The sequence below is a fragment of the Copadichromis virginalis genome, linkage group LG23 (assembly GCF_057382275.1).
Source record: "Copadichromis virginalis isolate Kocher_CV1m ecotype Utaka linkage group LG23, C_Virginalis_male_GT1.1, whole genome shotgun sequence".
NCBI lineage: Eukaryota > Metazoa > Chordata > Actinopteri > Cichliformes > Cichlidae > Copadichromis > Copadichromis virginalis.
In genome coordinates, this window is record NC_140639.1 from 22,979,525 (window position 1) to 22,993,457 (window position 13,933).

General features: G+C 41.8%; 1 protein-coding gene across 6 annotated transcripts in view; it reads right to left on the bottom strand.

The window, feature by feature from the left end:
- Positions 1 to 13,933, bottom strand: part of LOC146680913 (tensin-1-like) — a 126,687-nt gene that overhangs the window by 57,123 nt on the left and 55,631 nt on the right. For 5 of the 6 annotated variants that reach the window (XM_085449036.1, XM_085449037.1, XM_085449035.1 and 2 more), the window contains one exon: positions 2,446 to 2,484. In XM_085449036.1, coding sequence (XP_085305162.1) covers positions 2,446 to 2,484 — 39 coding nt within the window. Of the gene's footprint in view, positions 1 to 2,445; positions 2,485 to 5,143; positions 5,197 to 13,933 lie in introns of those variants that run through there. The other variant, XM_085449040.1, reaches the window with a different exon arrangement.

The following is a 13,933-nucleotide window of genomic DNA, read 5'->3' on the forward strand; positions in this document are numbered from 1 at the left end:
GGGCAATACCCCTGGATTGGCAGACCCGGGTGGTGGTTCCCATCTTTAAGAAAGGGGACCAGAGGGTGTGTTCCAACTACAGAGGAATCACGCTCATCAGCCTCCCTGGGAAAGTCTATGCCAGGTTGCTGCTAGTCAAACCTCGGATACAGGAGAAACAATGCGGTTTTCGTCCTGGTCGTGGAACACTGGATCAGGTCTTCATCCTCTCAAGGATATTTTGTCTGCATAGCCGGCAATAAGTCGGACTCGTTCGTGGTGGGTGATGGGCTTTGCCAGGGCTGCCATTTGTCACCGATTCTATTCATAATTTTTATGGACAGAATTTCTAGGTGTAGCCAAGTGGCGGAAGGCTTTCACTTGGGTGGTCTCAGGATCTCATCTCTTCTCTTTGCAGATGATGTGGTTCTGTTGGCTTCATGCTGTGATGGCCTCCAGCTCGCCTTGGAACGGTTCGCAGCCGAGTGTGAAGCGGTGAGAATGAGAATCAGCACCTACAAATCTGAGGCCATGGTCCTCAGCCGGAAAAGGGTGGAGTGCCCACTCCACTGGAGGAGTTTAAGTATCTCGGGTTCTTGTTCATGAGTGATGGGAGAAGGGAGCGGGAGATCAACAAATGGATAGGTGCAGCGGCCACAGTGATGTGGATGCTGTACCGGTCTGTTGTGGTGAAGAGAGAGCTGAGTGTAAAAGCGAAGCTCTCTGTTTACCGGTTGATAAACAGTACCTACCCTACCCTCACCTATGGTCACGAGCTCTGAGCAGTGACCGAAGGAACGAGATTGTGGATACAAGCGGCAGAAATGGGCTTCATCCGAGGGGTGGCTGGCCTCTCCCTTAGAGATAGGGTGAGAAGTTCGGCCACTCAGAGTAGTGCCGCTGCTCCTCCACATTGAAAGGAGCCAGTTAAGGTGGTTCGAGCATCTGACAAGGATGCCTCCTGGGCGCCTGCTGGGAGAGGTGTTCTGGGCATGTCCCACCAGGAGGAGGACACGCTGGAGAGATTATATCTCTAGACTACAACAGCTGCCCCCGCAACCTGGCCCCGGATAAGCGGAAGAAAATGAATGGTTGGATGGATGGATGGAGGTTCTCAGTCATTCAGGTCATCACAGTCTAAGGAGCTTGGAAAGAAAAGCGTCTGGACTTCTTTAAAGTTCATAGTGAGAGAACAGGAGTGACAGCCTAGAAAATTTCTTAAAAAGGACCCTGTGACACAACCACACTATGACGGAGCCCCGGTTTCATTTCCTTCTTGTTCATGTTTAAACATGCGGGCGGACATATGTGCCAATGATTTTGCAGACTCCCACTCATTCACAGGTAGCGATAAGTTATCAGTAAACTGACACCTTGTCATGAGAGGCAGTGAAGAAGAAAACCACTAACATCAGATAAACATTTTGGGCAGCTTTGCAATTAACTTGAAAAGAATGCATCAAGCACATTTCGTCTTGGACTTAAATGTTTTATTGTCAGTGTTACAAGTATATGTTTTGTGTTATGAGGTAACAAACTTGTTATAATATTTATCTTTTAGAAAAGTCATTGAGACAGCTAAACACCCTGCAAAAACTGGCCAGGAAACACCAATCACAGCACATACATTGCTTAACAAATTTGTCAGATGACCATTAAATCTAAGGTTTATGGCACATCTGCCCTAAATTAACAACACTGGATATTACCAAATTAACCTTTTATGTTTCTGTAATTTTTAATCCACCAGTATGTTCAAGATCTTTAATTAAACTGATTTTGAATACAAAATATAGTATTATATATTTAAAAATATAGTATTACAAGCTTTAGCTTGTTATTGTTATTTCTCACGTTCTACTCTAACTTTTTTTTTTTCAAACCATGCATTTTTCTGGTCAATCTGTCTGCAAAGAAACCCCTACAGTAGACACTGCATGCATTGCCTGTCGTGTCTTGTCATTGCCTGTGGACAGTGTGTGAGTTTCATGCCTGAACTCTGACAACTTATCACTGCTTGCTACAGTGGAATACCAGGTCATCTTCATGTTCATGGCAGAACAAAACAATCAGGACACCAAGAAATGTCCCAGTGCTCCTGGCAGACATATTGGCTGAATAGTTCTTTGTGCTTGCATATTAATTTTCTACCTTTGGCTAGGTTTGATCTGCCAGTCACATGGTGATTGTGACCAACTGCTATTATCACCTCTACAGGACACAGTTTGAGTTGGTTTGCCTTGTACAAACAGCATTTATGAGATGAGAGGAAGCTTTTATAGTTGACATCCAGCAACGGCCTCACAGAGCTGTGTGTGGCTCTGACACAATTCTAGGAAGGGCCATCAAATTTATGAAAAGGATTTTAGAGGTCAACAGGAGTTTTAAATGTTTCCTTAATGGTCTTGTTTGACACACACACACACACAGATTGCTGAAACACATGCATGCACATGTCATACTCACCGGCTCATAGCTGGTATTTGTTTGACATGATGTGGTGACCTGTAAGAGAAAGAGAGAAACCAGCTGAAGTCATGTCTGACTTTTAAGGAGAGCGCGTAAAAAATAGGTAAGTAAAGGAGGGTAGAAGCAGAAAAATGACTCAGCTAGTGTCCTCAGTTCTCTGAAGTGCTTTAAATTGTGTTTTAAAAACACTACTGTAAGAATTGCATTTATTTTTGTAGAGACAGCGGGGGAGAGACATCTCTGAATATTTCCTCTTGAATGCCTGAGTGTTTCCCAACAGAACAGAAATAACCACTGCCTATAAAAAAGAAAGCACCCTTGACTGTTCCTCTGTGTGGGAAATATCTATTCCAAGCAAAAATCACATTTCACAGTCAACTCACACTGAGAGAATGCTTCCAGAGAACACCACAAAACTAATGAACACTGCATTACACTCAGTTCCCACATGGATAAACACATTACATTATAGTATGACTATCATTTATTTTGCATGCCGCTTTTCTTGGTCAGTCTGTATACGAGAATCCAGGCGAAAACACGGTACAAAGTGGTTTCGCTTGTGTTAAATAACAACTCAGATATCATGGCAGAAATCCAGGTTACACACTACCACCATCACTAGCCTAAGTGAGCTTATATGCACTACATGAAACAGAATTGTACACAAGTATCTGACTGACAAACAGTTTTGCCTTTCAAAACAAAAGACAGTGTATAATATTCGGCATGCTACAGTCATGTGCAAAACTCTTGAGCCACCCCTTGTTTCCTTCTTTTGATTCCAGTGAGCCTGACATTCTTGTAATTTTCTAAAGCAGTCTTAACAGCCACATAACAGAAAAGTTAGCAAAGAACCATTTAGGCACTTTGCTATGAGCACCCTTTCCCAAAACACATCATTTGTTCACATTTCTTTTGTTGAATCTGTGAAAGATGCCAAAGATCCCATATTCTGACATGAATAAAATAAAATAGCATTTTTTTTCAACAAGGTGATTCCCAAGGAGCTATTAGATGAAAAACATCGTTTGTAGTATCTCCTTAAAAAAAAAACGTGAAAAAACAGTTTCTAAAAAAACTTTTCCAGAAACTAGAAACATCTAGGACAAAAGAAGAAGGCTTAAAAACAATTTTTTTGAAGCGCTTTTAGGCAATAGTTCTTTCTGAAGCTTTATCAGACATTGGCTGCTTTTTTGACTAATTTTCAGTCACCATCTTTGTATCTGACCATTTTCAGATGAATGTTTTTTGTTTGTTAAGACACGTAATACTGATATTTTAACCACTGAAATATAAAAAAGGCTCCTAAATCAAGGGATGAACCAGTGTTATGTCAGAAACTTGGCATTTTGTATTCGGGATAGCCTTAACAAATTTGAGGAAGAAAACCAAAAAAGAAGCATCAGGCCCAAACAGATATCTACAGCAGATGAACAGTATCCGAAAGTTTTGTCTTTAAGAGACAGGAAAACTACAGCAAAGACCTAACACGGGACCTGAAAGATGCATCTGGACCTTCAGCTTACTGAAGCCTCATCAGAAATGGTCTCAGTGGAAGGGTGGCTGTCAAGAAGCAGTACTTAATGAAGGGGAGAAAAAAGGGGAGAAAAACCTCAGGAAGGAAAATAACACAAGAACCTGGACTGAAAATCAGTGACAACAGGTCTGATGTAGAGATGAAACCACATTTAGTGTTGGAGATCTTGTAAAAATTAATGAATTATGAATACAGAAAAGTGCCATCAGATTTTGCTCCACCATGCAAAACCATCTGGAAAACATCTGATTGGCAACAGCTTCATTTTTTTAAGACGATGATCCCAAACACACTGCCAATACAGTCAAAGCATACCACAGTGGAGCAGTATCAGCCATGGATCGGCCTCCCCAGAGCCCGGACCTCAACATTATTGTGTCATGGTCCCTGTGTCTGCCCGGCTGGCCCCGCGAGGCTACATTTGTTATGGTGGTTTTCTCTCCCCCTTGTCGCTCTGCCTGGGCGGTCTCACTGTCGGGTCCTGCCTTTGGCCCATGCACCTGGCTCTAATTGCACAGCTGATTACTCCATGGCTATTTAAGGCTGGGGCTCAGATCCTGTCATCGCTGGATGATTGCATGAGACACGTTAGTGTTAGTTCCTAGCTTTCGTGATACTTCGTGAGTGAGTGAGTTTGGCTTTTGAGATTTTTCTCTCTCTGTGTGAACAGTCTCCCCAGACCTGCTGCTCTCTTTCCTGCATTGGATTACGAGCATGTTGGTGTGTGGATTCGTGTGGTGGAGAAGAAAGAAGATCTTTGAATGCCCTTCAAGAAGCCTGGAGAACTATTCCTGAAGGTGACTTAAAGACGTGACAAGAAAGCATCCTAAGAGAGTTCACACTGTGCTAAAGAATAAAGGTGGTCACACCAAATACTGACCACACATATGTGCCATTTTCCCTAATATTAAAGAAATTAGAGGTGGCTCAAGACTTTTTGCATAAATGACAATTAAACACTTTTTATTTAGCCATTTCTGCTTAATAATCCTTATATTAATATGTAACTTTAGTATAGCTTCCGTCTGAAACAAGCCATTATAGGTCCTGCCCCTGTCTTCTAATTGCCCCTCTTAAAAAAAAGGTTCTGATTGGCTGATTGGTAAGGCATTACTAACATAATCAAAGCACCAGAACTACTGCATGAGACCTGACCTGAGCTGGTACTGCTGGAGATTTTCTTTTTATGATCCACTCCCTTTTTTGCCCTCATAGCGTAAAATTCTTGTACCATCCAAATACTTCTCTTCACGGGCAGCTGGAGGTTTCCGCTCCTTTTTGTCTCAGCATCATTCCCCACTTTATGCTCAACATCATGTTTTCCTTTCAGTAAACAACAGCAGGATTTACAACAAATGTGTCTACACCAGTACTAAAAAATGCAGAGCCAAGGGACAGTACCTGTTGCCAGACCTCCCAAGCAACAGTATCACTTGTAGCCTAATTATACTATCCCCTCAAAATTAGAGCCGTATTGCTTTCCTGATGTTGCAGTGTCACATGGAGCATCTTTAAATAGCAGTCAGGGCATCCCAGGCTAAACTGGGTTTCAAAACATTTTGTCCATAGTATTCATGGCAGGCAAGTATGTCCCCTAATAGTCTGTGTTACCCTCTGCACCACAAATCACTGATTACGATGCATAAACAGGCACCTCTCCAGCGAGCTGTATGACGTCCATCTGATTGTATTTACTTTAGTGTGTACAGATACATGCATGGTTAATTAAGTGCGTGCAGCAGCCACTATGCCAGTGCGCTGTGAGCTGACGGATGTTTACGAGGGCTTAGATGAGAGCGCGCTATCAGCATACAGCAGACGGGAGCAGGAAGGAAACGGCCATAATTAGTTTGCTCTGGGAAAACAAAGGACTCATTGACTTTGTAATGCTATCATCAAGCATATCAGAATACAGTAGCGGGATAACATCGCAGCAGAAAAGATCCCACCCAAAGCATGCTAATGTGCAATGTGAAGGCATCAATCCACCAGTCAGTGCTACCAAAAAAAGCATGAAGCAGGTCATCTATAGACGAAGCTGACCATACCACATTGTAGAGACACTGTTACCAGCCTTTTATTATACTAACTGCCAGGTTGTCTTACATACGGTAAGACTTTTCATATCAGGAAAGCCACACGGTTAAAATCAGCCCACACTCTGGGCTGATCAGCTGATCTAAATGATAGCCCACATTAGCCTCTTCTTGTCAAATCTCACAAATCATTTGTGAACTGCTGACAACACCCTGCTTTGAAGACCGCCTTCCTTCGTTCATGTTTTGTCTGGCTTAATCGCTTTCATGTTGTCAATGACGCCTGCTCTGAACTGTTTTGCTGCTTCGCCACCTGCCCCAGGCTTTCAGTGTGGAGAGTTGAAAAGGGCCAAGAGGTCCTAGTCACAGAGCTTGCTTATTAGGTTTACGAGGCAATTACTTTTTCACACAGGGCTAGGAAGGTTTGGATAGTGTTTTTTCCTTGATAACGGAATTCAATATTTAAAAGCAACATTCTGTATTCACTCAGGTTATCTTTGTCTGATATTGAAGTTTTTTTAGTAATCTAAGACATGCAAATGTGACAAATATGCAAAAAATTTATAAAAATCAGAAATGGGGAAAATACTTTTTCACAGCACTGTAAATAGGTAAGGCTGCAGATGTTATTTTGGCTGTTGTGGTCCTGATTGAAGGCTTAAAATCTCTTTAAAAGACAAATTGTGTATTTTTCAGACGGTTTCTATTTGCCTCAAACCACCAAGATGATGGCTATCTGGTACTACCGAATCCAAGTTTAGCCCTACCATATCATGGTTAACTATGTTTACATTGATTTTGCATGTGTATTGTGTAAATCAAAACTAAAGTTATTTTAAAGGCATAAATTTGTATCTTTTCTAAAATGTCAGTAAGCATTTTACTGACATTGGTGTAGTCATCAGTAGGGATGGGTACCGGTGTCCGGTGCCATGATGGCACCGGTTCTGACATAAACGGTAGTAACCAGACCGAAAAGCAGCGCACATTTCGGTGCTTTATTTCGGTGCTTTTTTTCCCTGAGCTGTGATACACTTCTAGCCAATCATTTTACGTTTCCGAGGACAGTAGGCGGGGCCAGGTACGTACGTTCTTTTATGCAGAGCTACAGATTAAAAATGCCCAAGGCGAAGCGGTCAAAAGTCTGGCTGTACTTCACAGCAAAATATGCAAACTCAGCAGCCTGCAACAAGTGCTTTAAGCTGATACTGTGATACTGTCAAAGGAAGTAACACCTCGAATCCGACGAAACACCTGGCGACGCATAGCGTTTTTTTTTTAAAAGCCGAGAAATGCGCCGTATTTGATGGCAGCAGCAGCCGTTCTTCTCTGCGTGAGTAGCTTAATGTTGTTCGTGTGTAATTTACGTTGAGTAGGCTAACCACGTCATTACATTAATGCATGTAAGGTGAACTAGCAAACACCATCATAGCTACATGCGGCTGTCTTCTTGTTTGATGGCAGATACTCCCTTCACCCTGGCCAAAAAGGCTAAAATGACCAAAGAAAAAGAGGGAAACAGCTAAACATGAGAGGTTTTTGGACAAAGTTTGTATTTTTTCCATTGTTTAAGCACTGCTTCCAGCTAAGAGTGATACCATATATGCCCCATAGCTGCAGAAAAGGCTAACATTGTTATCTTTTTACAAAAAACAGCTGAACATGAGAGGTTTTTGGACCAATTTTGTGTTCTCCATTCTTTAAGCACCGGTTTGAGCACCGTTTGAGCACCGGCACCGTTTCAAAAGTACCGATTTGGCACCGGTATCGGATAAAACCTAAACAATACCCATCCCTAGTCATCAGCCTGTATATAGGCCTTTAGTGATTCTTACGCCTACACAGTTTTTTGAGCATCATTGCAGCAGTTTTATTATCTCTGTTATACACAGGGTAGATTCAAGGTGAAAAAGCAGCTTGCATGTAACTCTAGTGGACTTCAACAAAATGAGGAATCAACACCTATCCCAATTCTATTAGATGCTAACAGAACTCCCCGGCAGTTGACCTATTTATGCTTTGTACCGGACATCTAATATCAGAAGACGATGTTGTTATTGATTAATTGGTGCTGGTGATGCTACACGTCACTGAGCCCAAGAATATCTGCCTTTATGTGCAGCTCACAGGTTCTGTCCTGGTGATGACTCCTTCCAGCACTGATCTAAAGCTTAGAAGGATTTGGACTTTGAGTCAAACGCTTACATCCAGACACCAAACTGTCGGAAATCACATGTGTACAGGAGGTACTACACTGCTGGCAGAGAAGAAATTACAAGCAAAACCTTCATAGCTGCTCATCTCAAATTCCTTCAAATACTGCGGCTCCGTGAGACTGAAAATCCTCAGCAGATCACCATGTGAGAAAGTGAAAGAATAGCTACCTCGTCCATATATGGCAGCTGCAGCTGGAAGGTCTCACGTGGTTTTTACCAGCTCAGACGGGTAAAGCACAGGAATCTCAGAAAGGCCCCACCACACGCGCAGCATCCAGCCAGACTAACACCTGAGGTTCATCCATCAGTGATTGTTTGTGCAGCTCCATCTCAAAATCTGTGAAATTATCCAGCTCATTTAGCTGTTTTTGTAATGCCTGAGAAATGAAACCCGCGTTTATCTGATCATTTCTCTTTATCGATGCATCTTCTGCAGCGGATCACTTACACTAAAAAATTCCTTGCAACTGGACGATTTCAAGGGATTCATGCTATGCTGTAGTTGTTATCATATTTTCACCCCACCCAGAATTTACATGATCTTAAAAAGACCGTAACTCATTGTCCATTGTTGTACTCATGACCAAGCAAAGAGCATTCGTTGGCCTTTGCACAAGTTTCTTCAGTTCGACTGGGTAGTTACAAAGCACCAGACCACAAAGAACTCTCCAACAGCAAGACAGGGTCAAAGTGGGTTTACAGGGAGCTTATAATCACGTCAAGTCACGAGGGGTGTCTGGGAAGCTACTGAGCTAGAACAAGGAGTCAACTGAGCCACTGGGGTCCCTCTGCAATCCCACCCCAGCTAAGAGGTCTTATTGAGGAGTGAACAGAGTTTAAGGTGGGCTGTTGAATTACAAAAATCAAGCATCTCAGATGAGACTTGACACCTTCATGGTGCTGCCATTCTCTTTCGAGATCTCCTTTTGCCTCATATCAATAGAGTGGCAAATGCTGTAATGATTTCAGAAAAGTGTTGCTCAAGGAGGATTTATATGGGAATGGAGAACCTGGAATATCAAAGAAAGACTCTCAAACCCAATCCACCGAGCTGAATCGTTGTATAATGAGTAAACACGTAGCACTCAGAGCAGGAAAGTGATGAGCTGTTTTTCAATCGGTTTGACAAACATCAAACAGGCTGGAACAAGCATCCTCTGATAAGAGGAAGAGGAAGAGAGGAAGAATAAGGGCAGGATCATACTTGCTCACAGATGTGCCCACAGACAGCTGCAGCTAAGTAGTTCTTATTACACCACTTTTATATTTTCCACATCCATCATAACTCATTAAACATTAGGAACTTTAGATATCCAAGTGCCATCCATTTTGTTGTGACCATGTGGATGTGCCTTTGCAGACTGCTGTAGGATAAATACTGCACATTATGGATGTGTACAAGTAATCAGGCACATGACTAAATGTTGCTGCTCTTGCTACTCAGCACCAGAAAATAGCAGTGAGTTAAATTACTTATTCGTGTTCTCTTAATGTACTGATAGTTAACTTTTGGATCTAAAAAGTTAATTTGTCAAGTATTTCTAGTTGAGCCTGCAGCCCTATCAGTTGGTGCATCTCTTTTTTTTCTCCATTGTAACGCAACAAATGACAGCAGCAGAAACCAGTGCAGTTCTTCAGTACTACAGAAAAATCATGGTTGTACGTAAGCTCACTGTCATGGTTGTACTTGGTCTCAACCTAAAATATACAAGCAGATATTTCTGTCTTTGCGACTTAAAATAACTACATGGTGGAACGCAAGGAAAGAATGCTAGCTGCTAGCACTGCTAACATTAGCCACCACAAACCAATCTGTGTGCAATGACATACACAGTGCAGCATTTAAAATATGTTTTGCTTATAAAAGACAGTGATTTAAAAGATTTAAAATCATTCTTAATTACACACAGTGCAATAGATTAGGTTAAACAATGTCTGTAAAATGACTCTGTTTCCAGTATGTAGTGTTTCTTATTTTGACTCTTAAACTTGACTCTTCAGCCTTTTTATTTTCCTACCATTTCACCAACTAGGATCTTTTCCACTGCAAATGCATCCTCCAAATAGACTCCAGGTCTAAATAGTCTAAGGTAAGGTTTCTTAGCTCTGGGCAGGGATAGCTCAGTAGGTAGAGTGGTGGCCCCATGATCGGAAGGTCGGGGGTTCGACTCCACTGAACGGCTACCCTGAGGTACCCCTGAGCAAGGTACCGTCCCTACACACTGCTCCCCGGGCGCTGCACTGGCGGCTGCCCACTGCTTCACTGGGTGAATGGGTTAAATGCAGAGGAACTATTTCCCTATGGGGACTAACACGCACACTTTACACTTTATCACTGGACAAATAGTCAACACAGAAACAACTAATGGGAAGCTGCACAGGTGTCTAACATGATTGCAGTATAACACTGGCCAGTAATTTACTCAGCACCTTTTGCATCGTTTGTTTCACCTTTTTCATTTTTCATTACTCTTACTTTTTGACTCTCTTAACTTGGAGCTGCTGTGTTTTGTCTTTCTTTTTTTTTTTTTTTGCCCTTTTGCCTCTCCGATTGAGGGATAATGACTGTGATCTTGGTTCATCTACTTCATCCTAAGTGATGGCAGAAAGCATGCTTTTGCCACTGTGAATAAATCATCTCATTGGCTCCAATAAATCAGCCTGCCATGGGTCTGACCACATTCAAAATTCCTCAAGCACTCGTTCTGCCCACACAAGAGTCACTGCCGCATCGATGGCAGTTTGCCTGAGAAACTAAATTCTTCACTTTCCAAACGGGGGCCAAATAAGGACTGGAGCTCAAACAGGCCTTTTGGGGGGATTTATACATCGGCTGGGTTTCTGTTTTACTTGGAGGCCTAATAAATCCGCTGAGTCCTGTGATGCTGGAGTGCATGTTCCTGCTTTCCCGGTTTGACATTTTGACATAATGTCAAGTGTGTAATGCTCCATGTTCAACTGGGTGGCACTGTGTTGCTGGCAGCGGCTTGCTGGCAGCACTGAACGTCGCCTGTGGTTAAATAATATCTGAAAGGAGACTTAAATCAAACTGTAGTAAAATAATGGCAAAATAAAGGACTCGCTGCTGCCAAAGGAGAATACTGCATGGGGATAATTTGGCACTAAAATGCTCTCCATCACTTATAAGAGCTATTGCATCAAAGTCATGATTCAATATCCTTTAAAATGGACAATCCACTTTGTAAACATGGAATTTTGACTGAGCTGTTCAGTGGATATCTAAATTTGGAAAAGGACATTTTGAAAACCTTCAGTCTGAGGTGAACAGCTTCAGAGAGAATCCAAACAGGATGGAAAAGGGTGGTGTGTACATAGAACGTCTAAATAATTGTTTTTGCAAAGTAAAACACGCTATTCACCAGCTGTTTTGCACTCCATCAATGCCTGATAGCATCGCACAAACATAAGCTTCCATGAAAACCATCCTGTGATGGTTGAACAAACAATCAGACCGTGACAGGATGAAAACACGAAATCCATCAAGCGACAGCTTTCCATTTTTTTTCATGCCAAATCCACTGTTTAAATCTCGTGAATAACAAAAGAACAAGTTTTTTCTTTTGTACACGAGAACAAAATCACTACCACATGGCTAACACACCATAAGTAAGCGTAAAACTTGTCCAACAAGCATAAGTGTTAGCGTCAACCCTAAATGGTTCAGACAAAGTTTACCACAACACCCAGGAGGTTATTTACGAGATCCATCTCACTGAATTGCCTTCACCAGAGAAGGCACTGCATTATTTCACCTCGAAACCAAGATGCTGATGTTATGTTTGAGGCCTGAGTGGACGAGCAGGAGGCCAAAGACCATGGATCTCCGAGGAAGCAGCTATTTGATCATGGTCAACCCACAGTGAGTGGCTTGGCTACATCACCCCTTTGTACGGTTACAACCCAATCACTGCAAGCTGCAGACGACAAAATATCCCATTAAACATAGCAGTGATGAATATCAGATGTGCAACTGTGGTTCACTTTGGACACAGGGTGAAAACCTCCAACTATCAAAGTCCATCTTGGAGTTTTACACACAGGGGGTATGATCGCACACCATAAAGGTTAGGTCATTTGATCGCGGCTTCAGTAGTGGAAGAGGTTTCACATTTGGCACAGATTTAATAACATGCAATAACACTTCAAAGACTGAGCTTCTGTGGAGGTCGAAAACAATCATGTTTTCATCATTAGTGGACTGCGCCAGTATTGGAGCGTGCAAATGTGCCTGTTCCTTACACCGTTTGCCTATCACTTCCTGTTTAATTAAGTGTGGCCGCAGGATGCCGTTTAACCACTAATGGCACAGTGAAGCAAGAATAAAGAAACAACGCCAAGCCAAAATCAATGATATACATGCAGAAAAATGCAATGAAATATAGGCTTACTAGAAGAATTGGTGAACACTCCTTTGCTATAAATTAGGCCTCAGTTTATGCATCTGTCTGCACTCTCCTTACAGAGTAAATCTCAAAGTAGATTGTTTGTGTTTTCTGGTAGTGAACTTTCCTTTTAATCTAAACTTGCTTTTGGGTTTTCCTCTCTAGCCCCTCACTTATTGACAGAAGTAAGCGAGCATGCCGAGTCGTTGCTATTTCAGCCACGTCCTCTTGTGGGATTACATGTTAAATGCCATCCTCTCTGGTCACTACTGCTTTTATAATACTTCCCAGCACATACTTGAGAGCTGATGCATCACAGTGGTTCTACCAGGCACACTTACAGTGGATAACATCTTCGATCTAGAAAACAACTCTGATGCATGACATAGGAAAATAAAGGCTGTACCTGCACAGAAATCTGAGAGGAATTTGTAGTTGGGAAATAAAGTTCAGTGACATCCATGAAAGTTTCACTTCTCTGATAAGTCAAAACATGATAAACCTAAAGGGAAAACAGACTTATACCTTATGCTAAATAAAAGATAGGAGGATTAGGGCAAGAGAACGAAAGCAGAAAAACATTTTCCTTTGAGACTTACGATCAATTTAAAGGGGCAATTAACTCTAGATCAAATTGACACATTTGTCTTCTGGACAGTAGTGCTGTTTATCCATCTATTCACTCCACTGTTTTAGTACTGGTGACCCAGCTTTGGTTACATCAGTTATAGAAATGGTACATGCCTTTTGATGTCCTAGGCAGGGGTTGGAATGACCCATTTGGCAAACAGGCCAAAGGGCTCATTTTGAACCGAAGCCAACGGAAGGGTGAAAGTCTTTAAAAAAACACTCAGAAGCAACGTGTTTTCCAAATATAATTATCTAGTTATGTCACAATTCTTATAGTGTAGCTTGCTAGCAGTTGTCATGAGTAGATCCATGCTTATTTTGTATTTAATTAGTTGCTTTGAGCTCCACAAAGCAAGTGCCTTTAAAGTTTTACTATCTTCAAGAGAAGGCAGATATCTCTTCAGTTAATATCTACCAAAATATTTTAGGTGGATATATGGTATGGAAGGGTCAACTTCCCCTTTTATTGGTGCAATCACAGGGCAAGAACACAATACATGCAATGTGATGTAATGTATTGAAATAGATTTCAATAAGTTCTCATTAAAATGATTTATAGTCTAAAAAGGGTTTAACTTTAACCGTTTATCTCTTTTGTTAGTCTCTTTAAGCTTTAGCAACATCCTGACCACCTGTGTTTAACTGCCATCCTTGTGTTAG